General features: G+C 37.3%; 1 protein-coding gene across 1 annotated transcript in view; it reads left to right on the top strand.

Annotated features, from left to right (window-relative positions):
- The window catches only part of LOC150074912 (IQ calmodulin-binding motif-containing protein 1-like), a 199,182-nt gene that overhangs the window by 89,353 nt on the left and 82,025 nt on the right, over positions 1–27,804 (top strand). The window contains exon 5 of the mRNA XM_090389381.1: positions 15,517–15,582. Within this exon, the coding sequence (XP_090245507.1) occupies positions 15,517–15,582 (66 nt within the window). The remainder of the gene's footprint in view (positions 1–15,516; positions 15,583–27,804) is intronic.

Here is a 27,804-nt window from a genome sequence, read left to right as displayed (position 1 = left end):
CATCATCAGTTGGTCCCACTCTATAGAATTTAAATACTGTCTCAGACCACTGTAGCCACCTTTACAAAAGCAAAAACCCTTCCCTTTACCCCTGGTGATAGTTACCTCTGAGTAAATCCCACTTCAGCAAACTGTGATCACTGCCACCTAGTGGTTCCTTTATCTGCAGATTCTTGATGCATGAAGAATCGCTACTGATCATCAGATGAAGAGTATTGCTCCCTCTGGTTGCCTCCCGAACATGCTGCTGTAGAAAACAATCATCCAATAAATCCACAAAAGCCTTGCTAGTGTTGGAGTGACCAACCCACAAATTCTAGTCAATCTCTGGGAAATTAAAATTCCGCATTATAAGATACTCTGATTTACTGGCCCACTCTATTTCTCTGCACAATTGCTCAATATACTCATCAGTTTCATTAGGCCTATAACACACACCTACTCTCATTTTTCCTTTCCCAGTGCTTATGTCACACCAAACAGACTCAACATTGCATTGTCCACCAACACCAATTGGATGCACTTCCTTGGATTTTGTGTTTCTTAACTAACAGCATAACCCCTCCTCCCTTCATATCCTCTCTATCCTTCCTATACACATTGTACTCCCCAAATTCCAATTCTGCACTGTTTATGCCTGTGTGACACCACGTCTCTGATATCCCAACAATATTTGCCTTTGATGTCTTGACTAGCACTTGAGGCTCATCAAATTTATTAACTATACTCCTATTATTGGTGTACATGTAAGTACACATACATCTGTTCCTACTCTTAGTTACCCTAACACAGCCCATGTATTTACTTGTTCCACTATGACTCCTCGCAGCCCTGGAAATCCCCATTGCCTTGCTTTCCAGGCTGCTGCTCAATTGCATTTCAATAGAAGCAGTGCAACAATCACTTTCACCTCTGCCAGCGGCTACTGTTAATCTGTTAGTCCGTGTATCCCCCCAAGCTAGCAGTTTTCCGACCCACCTAACTCTGCCTTGATAGCATCAGCAATTATTCTTGCACCCTTTCTATTGAAGTGTATCTCATTCCTGAAGAAGCAGTCTCTCCTGTTAACAAGCATAGACCAGGCTGAGAAAAATTCTACCCCTTGAGCCTTGCACAGTATCTCCAGCGCCGAATTGATCGACACGGCTCTCATCACATACTCCCTTGTATTGTGTCTGGGCAGAATTGCAGACACTTTCAAATTCAACCCTAGTTCACGGCTTTTTTTAAACATTGACCTGTACTTGTTAAGCAATTCCGCCAGTCTTCTACTCTTAATATCATTAGTGCCAACTTGAATAACAATATCATCCTTTGTGCCCTTAAAAGATGATATCTGCTCTACAACGTCATCAACCTTTACGACTGGCAGATATACCCTGGTCCTGTTCCATCTATCCTTTTTGCACAATATGTTTCCCGTTTCTCTGACAATAGGGCCACCGACAACAACTAGTTCCTTTGGGACCAGCAAATTCTGCCTTGGGGGTTGCCGCTGTGTTGCATGATGTTGAAGTGCAAGCTTTGGCATTGATGTGGGCATCTGAGAGCTTGATGGGCCCCACAATTTAAATCCTTCGAGGGCATCCACCCTGTCCTTCAAGCTATCATATAGGCCCATAACAACGCTGAGTTGGTGCCTGATTTCCTCACACTCCTTACATCGTGCACACACAATGACATTCCCCTTGGCAATATCATGCCCCGTTCTTGATTGCCCCACAAACATCAAACAAGCAGTGCATTTCAACAGGCAGGCTGTGATTCAGAGGACAACTGCCCACTCAGTCCTCCTCTGGGCCACAGCACTCCAATTAGTTTGAGCCTTTTGCATTGCTGCTCTGGTGTGAGTCATGATTTCTATTCAATTTCAAATAAAATTCCAATACAAAATATAACACTAAACTTATATATCCCAATGCAGTTATAACACTATATATATGTTTTTCAGTATCAAATATTATCTCCGAGTTATGTTATATGGCTTTCTTATCTCCTGTCAAGTTATATGTATTAATTTATAACGTGACGTCTGTAAAAACTAGGTCGTTATATGTATTTTGTTAAAAAAGTACAATTTAATTGACAATGAAATTTAAGATTAGTAAATTTTACTGATTAATTGATACTATTATACTCGCTATCTAGTTTTCCATTAAACCTTACGCTATCTAGTTCGGGGTTACGTTGTAACGTATAACAATGGCGGTAAGTTACGAACGGTAAATCTATGGACACGAAGTGTTAATTACTTTCAAAATCGTGCTATCTAAATTAAAAATAAACATGGAGCTTGACTAAGTCTATAAGCTACTTATAGAAAATAATTTAATCTAACAATTACGTCAATAAACTGGCTAAATATAATTAAAAACGTTGTGTTTATGGGAGCTGCAAAACTTGGCCAACACATGGATTAGATACCCTCACCAATACTAAGTAATAACCTACAAAATCTCTATCTAAGTTCAAATTAAACTAAAGTATTGTTACTAGGAATATAAAGCAACTCTAGAAAATAAATTAATATGCCAATTTAAGTCAATAAAACATCAAAAATTTAAAAAAATTTCTCTATTTGCTGGAGCTGTAAAAACTTTGCCTGTTCACGTGTACTGTCATACATTTGATAGTACTGGTCAAATTAATGCTTGCACCTACCTCAAGAGTGTTTGTTACTGCAGCAGAACATAGTAGCGAGATGTTCTGAAGGCAGAAACGTTTCAATTGAGTGGATAACAAATGTCAGGGAAGCAAGCTTAAATAACTTTAAGGGGTGTGTCAGGGTAGTTAACTATACAAGAACACTAAGTCTTAATTGTTTATACAGTAATGTCAGAAGTGTTGTCAATAAAATGAGTGAATTCGAACTACTCGTTATAACAAATAACGCTGTCATAATAGGGCTTACGGAAACGTGGTGCCACCCGGAGATAGGAGATGGCGAGTTTCAGTATGGTATGTATAATGTATTTAGGAAGGATAGGGAAGATAGAAGGGGTTGTGGGGGGTCATGCTTCTTATCAAAAGCAGCCTGAGTGCAATGAAAGCCTATCCGGATTTAGACGTTTTGCATGCTAATATAGATCAAGAAGTTCTATGGTGGATGATGAAAAGAGAGAAGTAGCAGTAGTCAAAGGCAAAGGAATGGGTTATAATTTCAGGAAAGGAAATTACGATGCCTTAAGTTGCTACATGGCCTCTATTACCTGGACAGATATCTCACAGAGAGCGAATACAATTGAATTATGGTATACCTTTAAAACATTAATCACGGAAGCTTTGAATGCTTAAATACCATTAAAAAAATACTCCATGAGGAGGATTCCAAGTTGTATGAATAATGAAGTTGCCAGATTACTTGAGCAGAAAAAGTTACACAGCAATAAAAGTACAGAAGTGTATAACAGCTACAAATTGATCTGTAATAGTGCCACAGAAAAGGTTAGGCTGGCAAAGACAGATTATGAGAAATTGCTGGCAAAGAGGGGGGGGATAAGGAATTCTTCACATATATAAATGCAAAGAAGAGAACAAACCTAATTGGACCCTTATATAATGGACCTGGGATAGTATTAGATACTTCAGCTGAAGTTGCAGATGAACTCAACAGTTACTTTGCGTCAGTATCTACAGAAGAAAAACCCTTTACGTCAATGAGAAATTATGGGAGTGAAGTTGAAAAAAAATGTAATTAATGATGTTGAAATTTCACGTTTGTTTATTAAAAAAACTTTCGAGCCTACAGGCCAGTAATGCTCCTGAGGTTGATGGCATATACCCTATAATCTTAAGGGAGGCGGCAAGTGAGTGCATTAAACCATTGAAGCTAATTATACAAGCATCACTAGACTTGGGAGTGATTTTGTTGGATTGGAAAAGTGCCAATGTGTCTTCAATACATAAGGGCGGTTCTAAGAGTGATGTGGGAAATTACTGGCCGGTTAGTCTAACTTCAGTAGTAGGGAAAATCATGGAGACAATGATCAAAGTTGGAATTCAGGATCATTTAGATAGAAATGGAATTCTGAAGGATACTCAGCATGGTTTTGTAAAGGGAAAATCATGCTTAACTAATCTGGTTAGCTATTTTGACTGGGTCACTCAAGAGCTGGACTTGGGGAATAATTTCAACATTGTTTATTTGGATTTCAGCAAGGCATTTGACTCAGTCCCACATGAATGGTTACTTTATAAGCTGGAACAGGTTGGAATCACAGGGAAAATCCTTAGATGGATAGCTGGATGGCTTCAGGGCAGGAGGCAGAGAGTTGTGATAAATGGTTATTGTTCAGATTGGCTTGATGTAAGAAGTGGAGTTCCCCAAGGATCAATATTAGGGCCTATGTTGTTTTTGATTTTCATAAATGACATCGATGAAGGGATTGAGGGTGTGATGTCTAAATTTGCAGATGATGTAAAGATTGGTAGACTAGTTAATGATTGCCACCAAGCAGAGCTTCTTTAGAATGATCTAGATAGACTTCAGGGATGGTCAGACAAATGGCAGCTATGCTTTAATCCAGCAAAGTATAAGGTATTGCACCTGGGGAACAGTAACCCCAAAATAACTTATACACTTGGTGGAGTTGAACTAAAGCAGATAGTGGAGGAAAGGGACTTGGGTGTTACGATACAGTCAGACTTTAAGTTCTCTGAGCATTGTAGACAGGTTGCAAGGAAGACCCATGGTGTTCCTATCGATGATGTATCGAACAATTGCTAGTAGAGATAAGGATGTCATAATACCATTATGTAAGGCTGTTGTTAGACCACACTTGGAATACTGTGTTCAGTTATTGAGAACACACCTAAAGAAATTCTTTGTGCTTCTTGAAAGAGTCCAAAGACTGGTAACTCGCCTGGTGAGATCGGCAAAAGGGTGTAAGTATGAGGAAAGACTTTGAATATGTGGGTTGCAGAGCTTGGAAACTAGGCACCTTAAAGGAGGTTTGATTGAGGTGTTTAAGGCCCTGAGAGTTATAAGCAAAATGAATAAGGCCAAAATATTTTTATGGTTATAAATATTCTAGAACAAGGGGCCATAATTTCTAGTTATGGGAGGGAGGGGATTTTTAGACTTGATTGCAGGAAGTTTTATTCTAGCCAGCAAGTTATAAATTACTTAAATAAGTTGCCTACATGGGTGGTAGAGGTTGGTAGTTTGGGGAAATTCAAAGGTCAGCTGGATTCAAAAGTCACCTACAGGAGGAGGGAAATGCTTAGGTTGTCCATTTCCTTTTCTCTTATTTATTAATTATTATTATTTTATTTATTTATTATCTTATTATTATTATGATTATTTTATTCTTATAATTTTATTATTTTTTATTATTATTATTTTATTTATTTTTTGTTTTTTTATTATTATTATTTTATTTATTTTTTTGTTATTTTATTATTATTGTTATTTATTTATTTATTATTATTATTATTATTTTTTTTTTTTTTTGGTTGGTGCAGCTTAAGCCATAGGCTTCCTTGTACCATGTGGCCATTACTAATACTAATACCTTCATCAATATCATTGATAAATAGATCGTATGTATAGCTTAGCTTAATTTTCAGCACTCACCTCATAGTAATCCGCTTAGCTGGTGGAGGGTTTTACCACATACATAGTGGTTATAGGATTCTAATACTTTACAGGGATTATGGGTTTAAATTTATGGGCTGTAGAAAAATTTTTAAGAAAGGAAAGTGCACTTTCCATGGTTGCCTAATTAAATTAAATTAAATGTAGAGAAAAAAAAAGGAAGGAAGATATAAGCTAATAATCGCGCACGAGCGACTTTCGAGTTTCCTCGTCTTCAGTTAGCTATAGTGGAGGGGGGGGGAAGAGAGCGCGCTTGTGTTATATGCGGGTTGGGTTCCCGAAATGCATTTCAGTGCACGTGGAAACTTGATACGTGCTAAATTCCAAATGGGGGAGAAATTGGCGGGAATCTTTTTGTTTAACACGTTGAGTGATGTATGGCGCTTAAACCATTCAATAACGAGGGCTTCGTTTTCAAGGATTTTGTAGCTAGAATTTAATTTAATTACTGTGATGGCTGAATCGATGAGTGGGTTGTGATTTTGAGATTGGACGTGTTGTGTTAGTTCTGTACTTGCTGAGTTAGTTTTAAAGCTGTTAAAGTGGTAGTATGCACTTTAACAGCTTTAAAACTAACTCAGCAAGTACAGAACTAACACAACACGTCCAATCTCAAAATCACAACCCACTCATCGATTCAGCCATCACAGTAATTAAATTAAATTCTAGCTACAAAATCCTTGAAAACGAAGCCCTCGTTATTGAATGGTTTAAGCGCCATACATCACTCAACGTGTTAAACAAAAAGATTCCCACCAATTTCTCCCCCATTTGGAATTTAGCACGTATCAAGTTTCCACGTGCACTGAAATGCATTTCGGGAACCCAACCCGCATATAACACAAGCGCGCTCTCTTCCCCCTCCTCCACTATAGCTAACTGAAGACGAGGAAACTCGAAAGTCGCTCGTGCGCGATTATTAGCTTATATCTTCCTTCCTTTTTTTTTTTTTCTCTACATTTAATTTAATTTAATTAGGCAACCATGGAAAGTGCACTTTCCTTTCTTAAAAATTTTTCTACAGCCCATAAATTTAAACCCATAATCCCTGTAAAGTATTAGAATCCTATAACCACTATGTATGTGGTAAAACCCTCCACCAGCTAAGCGGATTACTATGAGGTGAGTGCTGAAAATTAAGCTAAGCTATACATACGATCTAGTTATTACATTACAGCACATAAGGACTCCTTAAAATATCAAGAGTCATTGATAAATATATAAAACAACAATGGCCCAACAGGGAACCCTGAGGGACATCACTAATAACATTAGTCCGCAAAGAGCAGTGTCAGTTGATTACCGCTCTCTGTCTTTTCCCTCTCAACCATCTTTTTATCCATTGTAGCAACTTGCCCTTAATGCCACACTGCTCCAACTCCAATTTGTACAGTAGTCTTCCATGTGCAACAGTATCAAAAGCTTTTCTGAAATCCAAGCATATATATATAATATCAAAATTATGTTTTTCATCCAGTTCCTTTGTGACCACATAATAGTATCCAATCAAATTGGTCAGACAAGACCAATTTGTTCTTCGAAATAAAAAGCACATTTGGAGGAGTTGAATAGCATCAGATCCATAGCTAGTTTAAATGACTATCCATAGAGTGTCACTGGAAATGCCACTACCACAATCTCACAGTTGAATCCAGGCATCAAACTAACAAGCTTATTGTACCTTATATTACAGGATATGAATTTCCTTAGCTAAAACAGCCAAAGCCAAACCGACTATGCAGGATCACCATCTTTCAGACAAAATTCTGAGTAAATAGAACCAGTCTCTCTACAATCCCAGAAGCCCAGTATACTACCTGCAATTACATGTAATTCTACCTACATAGGGGAATCTTACAGTAAATTATATAAAAGAATTGATAAAATTAGAAAAGATACTGTTTAGCAGGAGTGGCAAGTCAGAAATAGCCCATGTCCTAGCATATAGAGGTACACGGGAATATCACAGTTTATTAGTCCTCTCAACTGACAATTGCTACTCCAGTAGAACATTTAAAGAAGACATTTTATCCAAATTTTCAGCTCATCCTCAATCAAAATAAAGCAAGAAGCCCACTTCAACCAATCATTCTACAGCCTCTTCTATGAAGAGGTAATGGATAAAGGGAAGAAGCAACTACAGACTCAAAATTGAAAATCTGTATTCTGATATTGATTATTATCATAGCTCAGACCATACTTTATTTTAGGTTGTTTCTTACATTTGTTCTTAATATTTTACATTCAATCAGGTCTATTTCTCAAGTTCTCTAAAACACAGTATTTTGTTCTTCTTATGTTCAAATTGATTTAGCAAATCATGTATATGTATCTTAATTAATTCATTAATTTATTTGGGCCATTTCCTCTTTATAATTAATATTTCCTTAGACTTTTAGATTCATTCCTTGGATTAAAGTATCCCAACTCCCTTCAAGTCTGTTTTTACCTTTAAGACTTACTGCATGCACTATAACATAATCCTTTAAATCCTTATCCCTCGGGCTATGCCGCAGATATCTTATATAACCTGGTTCCCAAAATTACTGTTCCCTAGTTGACACTTGTCAAATGTTCCAGATTTCTTGTCCTATATGTCTGACCTAGATCTGCCTATATATAAAAACAGGTGAAAAATTTCATCCCAATAGTCTGTTCCTGTACCATTAATCCAGCTCTGTTTAGTTAAGTCTTGCCTCTTATTTCAATCTGTATTACATTTTGGTTTTATAGCATGATAAGTTTCCTTTTGGTTAGCTATGTATTAAAAGAATTTCCAGGTTTTTCTAAATTTTTACAGTGTTTAGTTATCAATTACTCTTCATATCACCTAGTTTTGTTCATTGTAACTATAAGTTATTTGCAGTTTTTTAATCTAGAAATAAGGTTGGACTCATATGAACAGTTTCCTTAGTTAAATAATATTGTGTTATTCTTCAGATGAACTAGAATTACATTCTCAGACTCAATTTTCAGGCCCAAGACTTCTTAATACTCAATTTTTAGGGTTTTTTTTTATCCTTTAGCTTATTTTTTAGCTTCTTTAAATTTAGTATCGTAACTATATCAAATGTTCTCTGAGTGTCTGTATCCTCATGTTACTATAATATTTTTGCAGTTGATTTTTGTCTTCTATATTCCCCTGCTACAGATATCTGAAAGCAAGGTTAAGCAGAACCTTGAAATGTAGTCAACTGTATTAAGTGATAACAAAACACTAAACATCCTGTATTGTCTCACTTTCAGTTATAGTATCTGAAGTTGCTGAAATATGTAAAAAGTGCTTGCTACAAAATAAATAACATTAAATGTTGTAGTGCTATATTTACTGTACCGCTTGAAAGTTTGTTGTGTCATGAAGTTGCAGTGGAAACTCAGACTAATGCTTGTTCAGCATCAGAAGAGCTCTCAAGTACAAGTACCTTGTTTGGAGGGAGATTCGCATGACTCCCCTATTGATATATGATATGTTCAGCAGGCTGATGGAAGGCAATAATGAGGAAAATCCTTGCTTCCTGACACATCTATTAAATTGAGGTCCATTAAAGGTTTACTGCTATATACATGCAAATTAAAGTATTTATAATATGAAAATATGCATTATTTTTTATGCATTATTAACCTTTAAAAATACTCAATAAGGTTTACCATTTTTATTACTAAGAAACAAGGTTTACCATACTTTTAACTTCAGATTCACACTTGTTCTACAAAAGTACACAAGGTACTTGTTCTACAAATTTCACACTTGTTCTACAAAAGTACACAAGGTACTTTTCCACCCACCAAGGAGAACCCAAGTAGGTATGAAATGATGTCATAGTGGTGATACTAAACTGACAGTAAGTAACAGCAGATTTCTCTAATGGAGGAATGTTATTTATTTGAAGTATTTCACAATGTGGGAAATCTTTCGTAATGAGTTTTGAACGATTTATATAATGCTGCATGTGCATAACTACATCATTATTGTCTTTTATTAATTTAATTGGCTATCATCAGTCTTTTGTAATTTATGTAAGGAATATATCTTATAAATATGTAGTACTGTCATGAATACTGTTAATAAATTTTAAGTTATGAAATACCTAAACAAGGTAAACCAAGCCTATAGTAATTACAGTATTTAGTATAGACTTTGTGTAATGATCACCCAAAGCAATACTTTGAAGCACAAAGTCATTAGTCACGTTAAACAGATATTATAGTTTAAGAAACTTATGCAATATTAATTCATAATTGCAAATTGTAAAATATATCTATGAATGTTAAAAAATTATTATTCTTTAATACAGTCAAAGCTATTTATAGCAAACATCTTTTTAATGTCCCATCATGTTATAATGATCATGTGGTAGAAACCGACCAATTTCCCATAAATCTAATGCTATTTTACATTCATTATAAGCTTTTACGTTGTCATTCAGCCTTGAAGATGAATGAATGCTCTATAATGACTCAAAAATTCCCACCACTCTGACTTGTTTTTCACTTTTTTTTATTACATATTTGTATATAAAAATGAAATAATGCTAATTTTAAGCTAATGATGAGTTTGCTGGCTGACCATGAGAAATTGCTCATTGGTGTAATGGAATTAACTTTGGCCAGAAGTCCATTTCATTATACAGTATATGTAGTGTATGTTTATTGATATGGCTTCTACAAAGTGGGTAGCTTTGCCAATCAGAAAAAAAAATTGAGATTTTATAACTAGATAATGGTGTACATTCAAAGTCAACATCACTAGAACATGCAAGGCAAAGTATCCAAACCTTGAAAAAGTATTCTTAGAATTACTAATGATGCATAAAAAAAATGTTGTGCATTGGATGAACAGTGAAGATTTCAAATTTTCCAATGGATGGTTCCAGAAATTTACGATTCAGCATAGGTTGTCCTTCAAAAAAAAAGTCTGTGGCAAAAGTGTGCAGTGATTGACACTGAAGCTATGAAAGAATAGAAGAATCGTTTAAAAAATGTTTTGCTGACATTCAACCAGAATGACATCTTCAATGCAGTGCCTCCGTAGCCAGGTGGGCAGGAGCAGCAGTGTGTAGCACATGCTTCTTGATTAGCCGGGGTTCGAGCCCATGACCACTAAATACAGAGGATGCGGTAAGGTCAGAGAATGACCACCGCATATCCCTGGAGCAATATGGCCTTAGTTGCTAATGCTCCTAAAAACCAAATAACAAACAAACATCTTCAGTGCTGACAAAAGTGGAATTTTTTTTTTTTTTTTTAAGTGGCTACTGGATGAAATGCTTATATTTAAAGGTGAGAACTGTAGTGGCAGAAAAAAGGCAAAACAATGGATAGCCATTTTCCTAACAGAAAACATGTCTGGTACAGAGAAGCTTCCTCTCTTAATCATTGGGAAAGCCCAGAAGTCCCGATGCTTTAAAGGTTTGAAGACATCGCTGACTGTGTAACATGCAAACCAAAAGGTTTGGATGTCATTAAAAATCTATGAAGAATGGATCAGGGGACTTAGATTGCAAGATGAGCAGGGAGAAAATAGAAAAATTTTGCTGTTTGTGGTTAACTGCACCATTCATTGCTACGTGAATGGGCTATGTGAAAACATTGTTGACTACCTGCCACCTAATATTCTCCAGCCACATAATGAAGGTGTAATCCAGTGTTTTTAGAAAAACTATCAAAGAATGCTATTAAACAAAATTGTGCTCTGCATTGAAAGCAAAATACAATGTTAAATCGGCATTCTGCAGACAATTTATATATCTGAGATGACGTGTGGGATGAAGTTGACAAAAAAAAGTAGCAACTGTTCAAATACACTGAATTTGTTGCCTTGAATGATGGAATGAATGAGGCTTCACATGCTTCTTCCTCTAATAATCATGAAGAACAGTTCAGTAATAATAAAGAAATTCTTGAGGAAGTGCATCATCACCTGAACTTAGAGGGGAAACTTCTTTTAAAGACTATGCTAACATTGGACATTTCTGGATATGCATAAATAAAGAGGAATTCGTTGTAGATGAAATGGAACCTGAAATTTGAAGTGATAAAGAAGAAGAAGAGGAACCTACTGTGGTTGAGCAACAAGGATATTCATCAAGGATTATAACTTGCACATAGTATTTTTCAAATTCAGCATAACAGCGAAAGTGAATTAGCTGCTGTCTTGTGCTTTCATAATTCTCTTTTAAAACATGCTCTGCTACTGAAATGGTACATTTGACGTTATTTTAAAATCTAAAAACTCATTCTGTTGTCTAAGGTTAGACCTTAGACAAGACCTAATAAAGAAGAGGCATGCAATTATACTGCAATCACAGCATGGATTTGTCAAGGGGCAGTCTTGTCTAACTAATCTGATAGGTTACTATGATGCAGTGATCGAGGAACTGGATGCAAAAAATAATTTTGACATCATATACAGTAGAGCATCGAAAATTTGAACGTCAATAATTCAAAACATCAGCAATCCGAATGAACCAGCATTTATTTATTTTTTATGCTGCTGCCATAAAATAATTACAGTAAGCACCAGGTATTGTGATTACGTTTGAGAATTGAATTTTGATTCTATTAAACAGTGATTCTAATAAGCAAAAATCAGAGGAAAATTAATCACAGGCTCTAAAAATGAACATATAAAGCATATATTTACATCTTTTTTTTTCTTTACCAATTAACAAAATTAAATGATACATGAAAATCGGAAGAATATTATCCACCACAGGTTAACAAAATAAAAATAAAAATTTACACTTATGTACATAGCTTAGTTAATATACATATTGTACTAACTAAACATAACACTTTTTTAATTTTTTATTCAACACATACTTTGTAATCTGATCTGCTCACCGACTTTTTTTTTTGGGTTGTAAAATCTAAAACAGTAAAAAAAAGATGAGCGTTAATCATCTTTAAACACAGCATGCTTAAACACAGCGTTAAACACAGCATGCAGAAATTGCAACTGATGTGATACGCACAAGTGAGAGTAAAAAGATTCTGAACAGTTTTTACAGAATTTTATTTTTCCGTACTGTAGTTTTCTTCATCTTTTAAAAGGAAGCAGAAATTTTTAACAGTTGAATCCAAGATGGAGAATTTAAACAAGACTTTTCAAAGGGAGAAAGCTGGTCTTTGTTAGCAAATTTTATGAGGTTGGAAAGTCAACCATAACTGAAATTAAAAACAACAAGGAAAACATTTAAAGTTTGCATCAAAACTTGATTCAGATGGTGAAAAAGAAAAACTATGAGAACAGCCAATGACCCTTCCCTCGAAGATGCTGTTTATTTGTGGTTTACACAGAGAAGAAGTTTAGGAGAAACCATATCTGGATCTTTGTTTGTGAAAAGGCACTGGATTTTAATAAAAAAATTAGGCAGTCTCTTAGATTTTAAAGCTAGTGTTTTTATTTCTAAACCTACTAAACTTTGTTTTAGTCTCCAGAACAGTATTTTTGATAAGTTCGAAAATCCAACCAAATTGAAAGTTCGAACTACCTCCAGTCCCAGTTAGTTTGAATTATCAATGCTCTGCTGTACTTAAATTTCAGGAAGGCTTTTGGTACTGTTGCACATCCGACTGCTGTACAAACTGGAGCAATGTGGCATTGAGGGAAAGATACTGCTATGGATAAAGGAATGGTTAAGTGAAAGAAGACAGAGAGTGGTTATCAATGGGCACTACTCTTCATGGACTAATGTTATTAGTCCATGAAGGACTAATAAGATTATGTCCAGGGTTCAGTGCTGGATCTATTGTTGTTTTCAGTATTTATCAATGATATTGATGAAGGTATATCAGCCTTAATGACTAAGTTTGCAGATGACGCAAAGGTTGGCAGGGTGGTTAGCCAACAGTAATCAGGGTGAGCTACTGCAACAAGATCTAGGGAAATTAGGTTGATGGGCTGAGAAATGGAATGGCATGAAGTTTAGCATTGACAAATGCAAGATACTGCACGTGGGTAGCAGTAAAACCACTGGGTAACTTATCAACTTTGTGTTACTACACTCAGGGAGAATGAAAAAGACTTGAAAGCAATTGTGCAGTCAGACATGAAATTCTTTGTGCAGTGCAGACATGCTGCCAGGACAGCTCGTGGGGTTTTGTCAATGATATACAGGAACTTTGCTAGCAGGGATAAGGAGGTAATTATCCTTTTGTATAAGGTCATGGTTAGGCTGCATCTTGATTACTGTGTATAGGTCTGGAGCCCTCACTTTTGGAAAGATTTAGATCTGTTGGAATGGGTGCAGAGAGCACAACCAGATTGGTGAAGGGAACAAAAAAGGTACTCCTACCAAGAAAGGCTTCAGTTCCACAAATTGCAGTGTCTTGAGACCAGGCACCTGTGGGGAGATACGATTGAGGTGTTTAAAGCCTTGACTGGATTGAGTAAGCTGAATGTCAATGATATTCTTTCACTTGCTGAGACCACACGCATGAGGGGGCATAAATTGAAGTTGAGGAAGGATGGTTGCAGAATAGATATGCAGAAGTTTGCCTTCAGCCAGTAGGTGGTTAATTGTCGGAACAGGCTTCCATCTGTTGTTGTGGAATTGGATGGGTTGAATAAATTCAAGGGAGAACTAGACAAATTCTTGGAGGGTACGGCTGGGTGAACAGTTTTTTTTTTTTTTAGCTGATGCTATATAAACTTGCCATTACGACTACTACTTAGTTTATATATAAGTATGTACACATGCATAGATACTGTGCATATGCTCTTGTGGGGCACAGTTAGTCACTGTCCTCACCACACCAGGTAGAAAAGACCTGAGATAAACCCCATCAATGTTGCAAGGTATTTTTATGTGTCTTTTTCACGACATGACTGAGTTAATTGGTCTCAGGGAAGGGTAGCCTTGTTTTTTCCTCCCAGAAACAGCAATTCATCCAGGAAACAGCAATTCGACCACAGAACACATGCAATTTACAGACATATTAAATATGACAAGGTGGCCTGAGTTGCTCATATTCCTCAAAACCTTACAACAATTACTGTGCATAAAATTTTCAAATTAATCATGCTATGCTCTAGTTATTACAAAAAATTCTCGGAACAGTATTTGTGACAGTGACAAGTACATTAATTAAAATTATAGTAAAATTAATATCTGAATATTATTAGTAATCTCAACAGACCTGAAACTGAAGGCAGGTTTCTCTTACTAAATAATGTTATTCATATGAGTATTCTGCATTATGTATTATAAAATCTGGAAAATTTTAGATTTTTGCTTAAAATCTATACGAGAAATTTAAATACAGTGGATTCCAGCTATTTGGGACACATTGGGACTAGTGCACTTTGGCCCGATTAAGTGGCTGCCCCAATTATGCAAAGTTTCACATAAATAGCAAAAAATATAATGGACCTCTGCTTTATGATTGGTTCACTGTATGATCAAATCACGTTACGATGGACTCTCCATAATAAAATACAATTCACTATACAATATGTAGTAAGTGCCAGTCATTGTGATCACGTTTGCGAACTGAATTTTAATTCTATTAAATGGTGATCCTAATAAGTGAAAATAGGAGGAATATTATCCACAGGTTATAAAAGTAAAGATATATTAATCACAAATTTACACTTTATTACCTTACAAATTAACAAAACTAAATGATACGTGAAAGTCGGAAGAATATTTTCCATAGGTTAGCAAAATAAAAATAAATTTATGTTTACATACATAGCTTAATTAATACTGTGTTGATATTTCTGTTCACTGACATTTTTTCTTTAATTAGCTTCTGTTCTTTAAGATATGTCCCAAATAAATGGCTGCCCCAGTTAACTAGTGGCCCAACTAACCAGAATCCACTGTATGTTGCATATAAAAGAGATATTTTTCTTTCAGTTATCTTTAATTTTATATTATAAAAAAATGGTTATTGTAAGCTGGTCTTTTCTGTAGGCAGACCACAAGAACTGTTGTGCTTTTGAAAAGGCTCATCATGCAGGATAGAAATTATAGTTTTCAGTAAGTGAGAAATTTAATAAACAAACATAGGTGTAATCAAATTTGAATTTTAAGTGTGAAAAAGTAATCTTACAAAGTTGAATATATATATATATGCACATGGTCATCAAAAAAGGGTGTCCTTGATTTCCCTTATAATTATCTTTGGAAATATTTGATCGATTGCTGTGATCGTAGCAGCAAACAGTGTTGTAACTCACAAAGTTATATTAGACACCTCAGCAATGACCTTGGCTGCACGTGAGTATGTGCAGAATGACTCCTATGTGCACCACCTCAGTCAGTGTCAGTAAGATGGTGATCGTACAACAGAAAGTGTAATGTGTGTTGTATGCTGAATTTAAATCTGTCATAACAGTGCAATGTCAATACCGACATGAATATGCCAACAGAACTTATCAAGATGTGCCAACAGACAAGACTATAATATGTTGGTTTAATCAGTTTAAGGAAACTGGTAGTGGCCATCTTACTGACACTGACTGAGGCAGTGTGCATAGTAGTCATTCTGCACACACTCGGCGCAGCCAAGGTCATTGTTGAGGTGTCAAATAAAACTTAGTGAGTTACCACACTATTTGCTGCTACGATCACAGCAATAGATCAAATATTTCCGAAGATAATTAAAAAAGAAATCACGGACACCTTTATTGATGACCCTGTATCTAGAATTTGATTTAAATTATTAAATAAAAGCTCTTCCATAGAGCACTGCTCTATGGAAGAGTTTTTATTCATAGATATGAAAAAATAAAATTTAAAATTATTATTCTTGGAGGTGAACAGTTTTGAAATTTTACCAAATTGTACTGTTATTTAATTATTTATTTATGTATTATTTTTATTATTTTTTTTTTTAGTTGTTGGTCTAGACCTGTGTAGATCAACTTTTTTGGTTGGATAATTAGAAGTAATTAAATTTTAATTTTACCATATAGTAAGTACACTTGTTCCTGTTGGAGGTGCTTACTTTTACAATCATAGGAATTAATTTTCTTGAAAGGCTGCAAATGAGGAGCCTGTTATATATTGGCAGAAGACAATTCTGAACCATCTAAAATTTATGCCTGAAGACTTATATTTGAAGCAAAGTTATATAATGGATTCAATGGTGCCAGACTCATTTGAAAGCCATAGAAATGTGGAGAGCAACTGCTTAAGTTTCTCTGGTGATATTTACCATTGTATTTGTCTCCAGTAGCATAAGCTAAAATATTACATGAAATCAGGACGGAAGGATTAAATATTGGTGATCATTAATCAGCTGGGTTTCAATAATGTTATATGAACACAGTATAACTTTTACTTGAAGTTGAGCATAAAAATTGATCAAGCCACTGAATAAAGTTTAACAAAATATCAAACTCAGCATCAACTAAAGGACTTAAGTCTAGATACATCATATCCATAAAATGTGCCAGTTATTCTAGACTTGCCAGATATACATGGTTAAAATGTAAAACATAGCAAATAAATAAATAAAGAAGAGAACTGAAATCCAAAACTATGCTGTGATACAGTGTAGGTTTGGACATACTGTGTTGCATTAACTCAAAGAATTATTAGATTTTTAAAAATTTTTTTTCATGATGACTATAAACACAAAAGGTTACTGGAACCTGTACTGCTCCTAGTACTCTGTATGCATTGAGAAGGCAGCTGACATTGGACATGAATTTCTCTAGACTAATTTTTAGGTCATACTTAAAGAAGGAAGATTGTTCCAAAGAACAGAAGCAGAAGGGATAAATAAAGAAAAAAAAAAGTTTGAGTCTGGTTTAGTGATTCAGATTTGGCGAGTTTAGATTAGATGTTAACTATCAGATGCATATCTTTGGACTGGTTTGGAAGAAAGAGGTAGAATTAGATTCCCATTTAGTAGAAGTTGTTATTTGGTTTTTAGGAGCATTAGCAACTAAGGCCATATTGCTCCGGGATATGCGGTGGTCATTCCCTGATCTTTCCGCATCCTCCGTATTTGGTGGTGATGGGCTCGAACCCCGGTCTAATCAAGAAGTGTGTGCTACGCACTGCTGCTCCTTCCCACCTGGCTATGGAGGTGCCTTTAGTAGAAGTGACATGCAACAAACAGTGTTATAGAGAATAGAGAGAGTTTGGGACCTACTAGTCCAAGAATTTGAGGGTTTCTGGGACATCACCTGCAATGTTGGTACAGTGTTCTGTGGTAAAATAGTTTGTGATTTGGATCAAGTTTAAACTTGATTAAAAGAAAAATGCAATGAGCAAAAGAGAAAGCCTAGTGTTTTCAACATGCAGTAAGCATTATTTATGATATTCTTATGTCAAAAAATTTTAAAAGGCATGATTATTCTTGAGTGAAGTTATTTTTTGTGATAAATAAGAGAAAACTGGGTTTAAGAAGGATAGAAGTTAACAAAGTTCCCTTCTCTCAACCAATACAATTTGGTCTATCACTGATACACCTAAACCCTACAGCAACGACCTACTCCCAACTTTACCTTGAAGTCAGCTTTAAGGTACTGGTGGTGTTATTTGAGAAGTGGTAGTAGTTTGTGTATATTCACATAGGAATGAAACTCATTGTTCTTTGCCCTCTTTGCCAGTGATTTTTATTGATTTTGGTACAACTATGCTTATAATTGTCATATGAATTATGTATTATGATAGTCTATAACTATTGTGTGTTTTTTTTCTTTTCCTTCATTATGCCTTTTAGCTCTCTTTCTCTCGTTTCCAGGATAAATCCTTTAAACACTTCCTATAATATACCTGGATCTCATAATTTATAATTATTTCTCCAGTTAGAGCCTAAGAAATATGTCAGTCTTCTATATATATATATATATATATATATTCTTCCCCACCACCACCCGGCATCCTTTCTTTTGACCACTGAAATTTTTTTGGTATTACCCATTTTCATTGCAGAGCTTAGCTGTATACTTACTGCAAGTTTTACAAGTCACAATAAGTATACAGTAGGTTAACTGGATATTCACTAACCTAGAAAGTCAATCTCTCTAACTATTTTCATTTCTGCTTTTACTGTTTTCTTTCATTTGGGTTACTAAGTGCCATAGCTCTTGTCTCCATGTGGCAGGGCTTTGTAACCTTTGAGAAATAGAAAATCTATTTTATATAGGAAAAATATTAAATCTATGTTTGATTTTTATGAAAACTTAAGTTTGTTGCAGGAATAATCTAGTAATACAATGCATTATTATATTCTTTCTTCACGTGAGTATTGGGAACATAGAACATTATAACTTTAGCAGAATATTAGAAAATCCACAGACTGTCAAAGAGTCACTCATCGTCAAAAAAGAGCTTTTTCTGGCATCTTACAGTAACAGTCCTGATAATCCCCAGATCTATTAAGAAAGAAAGACAGATAACATGTCAGGCAATGGACTAGTCAAACAGCAAATATCAATGATCAGTCATACCTTGTTTCATCCTTCTTGATTATTCACCTTATTAACAAATGCTTAATTGGCAAACATTCCCCATTTTGAATCCAGAAAGAATCGGACAGTATAACTGGATTCCCTAAGATACTTAAAAAAAGAACTTGGGTTAGATTATACATTACTCAAAGCTAATAGCTCAGAATACTCTGAGCAGCTGCTGCATATCATTAACTTTGGAGGGCTCCTGATTTTCATGCCCCCCTACCAACTCTCCGCATGACTCTAAACACATCAAGAGGAATTATTTATAATTTGAACCTCCTAGACTTTACAGAAAATTAATGACTAGATGAATTAAAATGATGACTAGATGAGATGGCCACCTCACTTCCATATGTGGAATCTTGTAATCACTTTCAGCACACCAAGACAATCTACACCTAGCTTGCATTGTCAAACCATATATATCCAACCTATAACTTTAAGTGTTGGAGGTATGGACACTCCAAAACAACCTGTTGGTATACCAACCTGTGCAGAATGTATTTGGTAGATCACGAGTGTGAAGACTGTAATGCTACCAGCTTAGATGCCCAAACTTTAAATATGGTCATCCAGCCTACTCTCAAATATGCAAATGCTGATAAAATGAAAAAAACAATTCAAAAGTATAAAACAGAACATAATGTCATCTATTTAAGAGGCAAAAAGATTCACAATATCAACAAAGGAAAAATATGCCCACTTATGCTTAAATCACCTGAGGATTTCAGTCAGTTGTAGTACAAACAGATTTATAATTTCACCCAAATGAATACATTTTGTGATCATACCAAGTAATTACTTTTCTCTACAGCAGAGCAAAATCAGTATTGATTAATACATCTGCCACAAGAAGATTGTTTCTTAAGCTAGAGAAGGCAGATACAACAGTTGCTTTAACACCACCAATGTAGTGAACATTAATGTTAATGCTGAATACAGGAAATTTTCCAAATATTTGTAGAAGAAAAGAATACAAGTAAGCCTTATTTCTCCCCCCCCCCACAAATGCCTTTTTGGAGTGTAGATATGTACTCAAAAATCCCTAAGGCATTCCAAAATTTAACAAAATACACAAGACAGGTTGGTTGATTGGGGATTTATTTGGCACATCAGCATCTATGGCCATAGTGTGCCAACAAGGCAGCAACCTTGTAATGATGTTGGTATGGGGTCCTGCACTGTCATATTGAAGGGGATGTTTTCCCTTTGTTGTTGTTGTTGTAGGGTTTTAGGAACATCAGGGACTTAGATCATATTGTTCCAGTGAGTATGTTTGTACAGTTGTGTGTTTGCAGGACTATTTGCACATTGTGCAGACTGGAAAACATGGAATAACCTATGGGGGGAACCTTACTCCCCTCTTCCTGGTATTAGTGAACTACAGCCCTGATTGAAGAAGACTAGAAATTACTCCAGTCTGTGATGAGACTTGAATTTAGACTTCTCCAAACAAGTGACAAGTGGGGAAACCACTATAGTCTCACATTGGACTAAAGTTTTCTTTTTTGGCCTTGCCTTTGTGTTTTCAGCTTCTTCAGCATTATAACATAGTGATGAGAAGAATTGCTAATGTGTCCCTTGTTCTAGTAAATCTATAAGGGTGTGGTCATCTTTTGTTCCAAAAAAATAGAACTCATGATTTTTTTCAGTGGATGGCAAACCCTCGAATTTCTTCATCATTGAGTTGTTGTTGCTACTCCACAAACTGGTCTTCCTGACATTGGCATTTGATCATTATGTTGCACATAGGACATAAATTAACTGCCATACTGTCTCCTCTTCTGTTTTTTTGTACACTGAGTGGACAGAAATCACGGGATACCTACCTAGTAACGGGTAGGTCCCCCTTTCGCCTGGATAAGAGCAGTCACACAGCAAGGCATTGAGTCCACTAGTTCACGGAAGCGTTCCACAGGTATTTCTATTCATGCTTTCTGCACAGCTGTCCATAATTCCATCACATTCCTGGGTGGAGGATCCAAAGCTTGAATGGACCTTTCCACAGCATCCCAAAAATGCTTCACAGTGTTCATGGGGAGGTCATTCCATGGTGGTAAAATCTGCAGAATGTTCTTCGAACCATGTTCTAGTCACTACGAGTCTGTGGGAGAGGCGCATTGACCTGCTTGGAGTCCATTGCCCTGTGGGTGCACAATGACCATGGAGGGATGCAGATGGTCTGCGAGGATGGACACATAACCTGGACCGTTCAGAGATGCATCTAGATGTACCAGAGGTCCCAACGTGTGCCAGTTGAACACTCCTCAGACCATTACCGACCGTCCACCTGCCTGAAATGTTCCTTGTTGACATGACAGGTGCATAGCTTCTTGCGGTTTCCGCTAGATACGTACCCTCCTGTCTGCTCAAAATAACTGGAAACTGGACTAACCGGACCAGGAGACCCGTCCACAATCATCCAAGGTCCGGCGCCGATGTTCTTTCGCCCAGTTGAGGCATAGAGTCCTGTGTTGTGGTGTTAGCAATGGGACTCTGGTGGGTTGGCAGCTCCCATAACCTATTGCGACTAATGATCATCTGATGGTCGTAGTGGAGATGTTTCTGGCACCTCCTCCGGTGATTTGTGCCACTGTCGCTCTCCAGTTGGCCAAAACAATGTGAGACAGACGTCGACAGCTTTGTTGATGTCTGTCTCACATTGTTCACCCACCACCTTTCTCTGCTCACAGCGCTGTCCACAATGAGATGTTATTCCGGAAATGGTGTATTCCTGATTACACTCTTGATACTGTCAAACGGGGATAGTGCAATTTTTGTACCACCTCCACAATAGAGTGATCCGTGTGTTGGGCACCTACTATCATCCCTCTTTCAAAGTCAGTTAACTCATGACATTTATCCATGCTGACATTGAATTACTGTCTACACGAATGCAGTGTACCTATATACCTGCCAAACGGTGGATTTGTTCACTAGAGAGAGAGAGAGAGAGAGAGAGAGAGGGGGTGGTGACAGCATCACATTGCCCAGGAACCAGGTATCCCATGAATTCTGTCCTTTCAGTGTAATATGGTGACTGACTTCCTTTCTGAGGACTTTCTTTAAGGTAGCTAGGTAGCTCTAACACATAATTATATAGTAATACGCTTCACTGTTTCTATTTAATAGTTTCTATTCAAATACTATTGACATTTAATTTATTGATTTTATTAATTTAAACTACCATGCCCCAAACTAGAGCAGCAAAGCAACGGGCACAAAGTGGCAGGAGTGCTGTGACTCGCGGGAGAACTGAGGGAGGCAATTCTCCAACGCATCACAGCCTAAAAAAATGTGCAACTTGTGAAATGTTTGCCGAACTCTCTGGAACAGAACATGATATTGCCATGGGGGATGTCTTTGTGTGTGCGCGATGTAAGGAGTGTAAGGAAATCAGGCGACAACTCAGCGTTGTTATGGGCCTATATGAGAGTTTGAAGGACAGGGTGGATGCTCTCGAAAGATCTAAATTGAGGGGCCCATCAGGCTCTCAGCTGCCCACATCAACGCCAGAGCTTGCACTTAGTCATCACGCAACACAGCGGCAACCCCTAAGGCAGAATGCGCTGGTCCCACAGGAACTAGTAGTTGTTGGTGACTCTATTGTCAGGGAAACGGGGAACATCCTTTGTAAAAAGGATAGATGCAACAGGACCAGGGTATGTCTGCCAGGGGCAAAGGTTGATGACGTAGAGCGGATATCATCTTTCAAGGGCACAAAAGGTGATATAGTTGTACACGTTGGCACTAATGATATTAAGAGTAGGAGACCGGCAGAATTACTTAACAAGTACAGGTCACTGTTGAACAAAAGCCGAGAATTAGGGTTGAATTTGAAAGTGTCTGCAATTTTGCCCAGACACGATAGGAGGGAGTACATGATGAGAGCCTTGTCGATCAATTCGGCCCTGGAAAGATTGTGCAAGGCTCAAGGGGTAGAATTTTTTTCAGCCTGGACTGTACTTGTTAACAGGAGAGATTGCTTCTACAGGGATGGGATACACTTAAATAGAAAGGGTGCAAGAATATTTGCTGATGCTATCGAGGCAGTGTTAGATGGGTCAGAAAACTGCTAGTTTGGGGGGATACAAAGACTAATAGTTTAACAGTAACCGCAGGCAGAGGTGAAGGTGATTCTTGCACAACTTCTATTAGAATAAGAAGCGACCTGGAGCGAGGGGTGTTGGGAGTTTCAGGGACGGATGGCAGTCATCATGGAATAGTTGGGTATATGGGATGTGTTAGGGTAACAAGGAATAGGCATAGGAGCATGTATGCTTGCATGTATACCAATGCTAGAAGTATAGTAAATAAATTTGATGAATTTGAAGTGTTGGTCAAGACATCAAAGGCGGATATTGTTGGGATAGCAGAGACGTGGTGTCACAAAGATATAAGGAATGCAGAACTGGAATTTGGGGAGTACAATGTGTACAGAAAGGATAGACAGGACAGAAAGGGAGGGGGTGTTATGCTGTTAATTAAGAAAAATATAAAATCAAAGGAAGTGCACCCAGTTAATATAGATGAACAGTGCTCTGTTGAGTCAGTTTGGTGTGAGATAAGCACTGCGAAAGGAAAAATAAGAGTAGGAGTGTGTTATAGGCCTAATGACTTGAATGAGTACAATGAACAATTGTACAGAGAAATAGAGTGGGCCAGTAAATCAGAATGTCTTATAATGGGGGATTTTAACTTCCCAGATATTGACTGGAACTTGTGGTTGGTCACTCACACACTAGTCAGACTTTTGTGGATTTATTGGATGATTGTTTTCTGCAGCAGCATGTTCGAGAGGCGACCAGAGAAAGTAACACTCTTGATCTGGTTATCAGCAGTGATCATTCGTGTATTAAGAATTTGCAGATAAAGGAACCACTAGGTGGCAGTGATCACAGTGTGCTGAAGTGGGATTTACTCAAAGAGGTAACTACCGTCAGGGGTAAAGGAAAGGGTTTTTGTTTTCGTAAAGGCGACTACGATGGACTGAGACAGTATTTAAATTCTATACAGTGGGATCAACTGACGATGTTACAAACAGTAAATTCTAAGTGGGAAGCATTCAAGGAATTAATCGTGGAAGCTACTAGACTTTATATACCGATTAAGAAATATTGTTCAAGGTTTAGGCCTAAATGGTTATCAAATGAACTAATGAGACTCGTGACAGAGAAGAAAAATGCATGGGATGCATATAAATTATCAGGTGACGCAGAAGCCTGTGGCAGATATAAGTTAGTCTGTAATCAGGTCACAAAGGAGGTTCGGCAGGCGAAGGCGGATTACGAGAAATCTTTGGCAAAAGATGCTAAGAAAAACAGCAAGGATTTCTTTACTTATATAAACTCTAAAAGGAAGGGGATGAATATGATTGGTCCACTTGACATCGATGGTTCGACTGTTGATGATCCTGCTCAGATAGCAAACAAACTGAATGAGTATTTTGCATCTACATTCACACATGAGGAATTATTACAGTTTGAAAATGGAAGAAGGTTATCAAATTGTAGCAGTGTGCTTAATGATTTTGTAATAACTGAGAGCAAAGTGGAGGAGAAATTGTTGAAGTTAAACATAAGAAAGGCACCTGGGGTGGATGGGATCTATCCAGTTATTTTAAAGGAGGCAGCAAAGCAACTAAGCAAACCCTTAGCCATAATTATGAGAGCATCCTTGGACTCAGGAGAGGTTCCCACAGACTGGAGATGTGCAAATGTATCCCCAATTCACAAAGGTGGATCGAAGTGTGACACGAGTAATTACAGACCAGTTAGTTTAACTTCTGTTCCGGGTAAAATAATGGAGTCACTGGTTAAAGATGCATTGCAGGATCATCTAGACAAGACTGCAGCAATAATTCAGACACAGCATGGGTTTGTTAAGGGAAAGTCTTGTCTGACAAATTTGATTGGTTATTATGATGTGGTCACAAAGGAACTGGATGCAAAAAATAATTTTGATATCATATAGTTGGATTTCAGGAAAGCTTTTGACACTGTTGCGCATGGAAGACTACTGTACAAATTGGAGCAGAATGGTATTAAGGGTAAGTTGCTACAATGGATAAAAGGATGGTTAAGTGGGAGAAGACAGAGGGTGGTAATCAATGGGTGCTGCTCTTCGTGGACTAATGTTATTAGTGGAGTCCCACAGGGTTCGGTGTTGGGTCCACTGTTGTTTTGTGTATTTATCAATGATATTGATGAAGGTATATCAGGCTTAATGTCGAAGTTTGCAGATGACACAAAGGTTGGCAGGGTTGTTATTGACAGTAATTGCAGTGTGCTACTGCAACAGGATCTAGATAATTTGGGCAGATGGGCTAAGAAGTGGCAACTGAAGTTTAACCTTGATAAATGTAAAGTACTGCATATGGGTAGAAGTAACCCCAGAGAAACGTACCAACTGTGTGGTACTACACTTAAGGTGGTAGAAAATGAAAAAGACCTGGGAGTAATTGTGCAGTCAGATATGAAGTTTTCTGAGCAATGCAGACAGGCTGCTAGGGCAGGTCATGGGGTTTTGTCAATGATATATAGGAATTTTGCTAGCAGGGAAAAGGAGGTGATTGTCCCTCTGTATAAGGCAATGGTCAGGCCACGCCTTGAGTACTGCGTACAGGTCTGGAGGCCTCATTTTACGAAGGATGTAGATTTGCTTGAGCGTGTACAGAGAAGAGCAACACGATTGGTGAGGGGAATGAAGGGATTCTCTTACCAAGAGAGGCTTAAGTTCTGCAAATTGCAGTGGCTGGAGACTAGGCACCTGCGCGGTGATCTGATTGAGGTCTATAAGGCCTTGAATGGGTTGAGCACGCTGAATTCTGATGGGATCCTTCCACTTGTTCAGATTACGAACCTACGGGGACATAAGTTCAAATTAAGAAAGGACAGATGTAGAATAGATGTGCGGAAATTTGCCTTTAGCCAGCGGGTGGTTAATTGCTGGAACAAACTTCCATCTGTCGTTGTGGAAGTTGATAGGTTAAATAAATTTAAGGAGGAACTGGACAGGCATTTGGAGGGAATGGCGTGATGATTTTTTTTTTTTTTTTTTTTTTTTTTGGCTGATGCTGCATAAGCTCCTACACTTGCTTTCTTGCATCATGTGCCACTACTACTACTACTACTACTTCCTATACCTGATAATAAATGACTTTCTTTCTTTGAACTTCTAAACCATGCTGGTTCAGAAGTTGCAAGAAAAATGTCTCTGTATTCCAGGGATCTTTTATTTTTCAATTATTTTTTTCTCTTGTACATCTGTGTATGGTTTGCTGGTCTCTTGTACATCTATGTATGGTTTTCCGGACGGCAATGCTCTGGATGCTCGTCGTTTGTACCATGAAAGGTTCCCAGAATGAAGATGTCCAGACAGGAAAATGTTTGAAGGTATCCATTGCCGCCTTTGTGAACATGGGACCTTTACACCTCGTGCTGCTGACAGAGGACGACCAAGATCTACGACTCTTGAAGTAAACGGGTGGACCAACTGCCTGGTCTCCACGCTCACCTGATTTAAACCAACTAGATTTCTTCTTGTGGGAACATTTAAAGTCATTGGTGTATTTGACTCCGGTAGCTGATGTGGAAACTCTCCGCAATCGAATTGTGGCAGGTTGTGAGACAATACGAAACATGCCAGGAATTTGACATCATCTTCACAAGTCCATGAGACGTCGATGTGAAGCCTGTATTCAGGCAGAAGGTGGACATTTTGAACAATTACTATAAGGTGATATGAACAGTTAAGTGTCATATCGAATACCCTGACTACTTGCCAGTATATACAGATGGCTTGAAGTCTGAAGAGTTTGCGGGATCTGTTTGTGTTTTCCCAAGCAAAACAATCTGCAGTCGTATTCCATATTGAATGTAGTATATACACTGCAGAGCTACACGCAATAGAACTGGCCTTGGATCATATAAAATCCCACCAGTACCAAAGGTGCATGTTATATACCGATCACTAAGCTTATTACAGGCCTTATCCAATGTGAGAAGCACTCACCACAGACCTTCAAAACTCGGAAACCAAGCATTTCCGGAACTATGTTGATATAAAATATTTTTATTGTGTACATATGAGGAACTCATTCCTGAAGTTATGCCATGTATTTTTGAGACACCCTGTATAATATGCATAAAACTGTCAGTTGGCCCTTTGGTATCAGGATTCAAGAGCTAGTTCATGATATTAACTTTATGTTGAATAATATATCCATGTCAGCCAGGCAAATCCTTACTCCTTGGAATATACAATATCCATCTTGTGACTTTAGTCTCTGGCTGAAAGCTGACACATCGGCATGTATGTGTCGGCAACTCTTTGCAGCACATCGTGCCGAATACCCAGACTTCTTGCCAGTATATAAGATGGCTTGAAGTCTGAAGAGTTTGCAGGATCTGCTTGTGTTTTCCCAAGCAAAACAATCTCCAGTCGTATTCCGTATGAATGTAGTATATACATTGCAGAGCTACATGCAATAGAACTGGCCTTGGATCATATAAAATCCCACCAGTACCAAAGGTGCATGTTAGTGATCTCACCTGATCACTAAACTTATTACATGCCTTATCCAATGTGAGAAGCACTCACCCAGTATTATTGGGAGCAGCAAATATTACACTCCCTCTCAGAATTACACTTTGATATTCATTTTTGCTGGATCCCTAGCCATGTTGGTATCAGAGGCAATGATTTGCCAGATTCAGCAGCAAAATTAACAACGCCACAAAGTCGCATCTGCTGGTCAGTCCCGTATACAGACTGCAAGCAACTAATC

This window comes from Mastigoproctus giganteus, unplaced genomic scaffold (genome assembly GCF_048544385.1).
Source record: "Mastigoproctus giganteus isolate SK-2022 unplaced genomic scaffold, ASM4854438v1 scaffold_15, whole genome shotgun sequence".
Lineage (NCBI taxonomy): Eukaryota > Metazoa > Arthropoda > Arachnida > Uropygi > Thelyphonidae > Mastigoproctus > Mastigoproctus giganteus.
The sequence above is the reverse complement of the archived record's forward strand: the minus strand, read 5'-3'. Positions and strand labels throughout refer to the sequence as shown.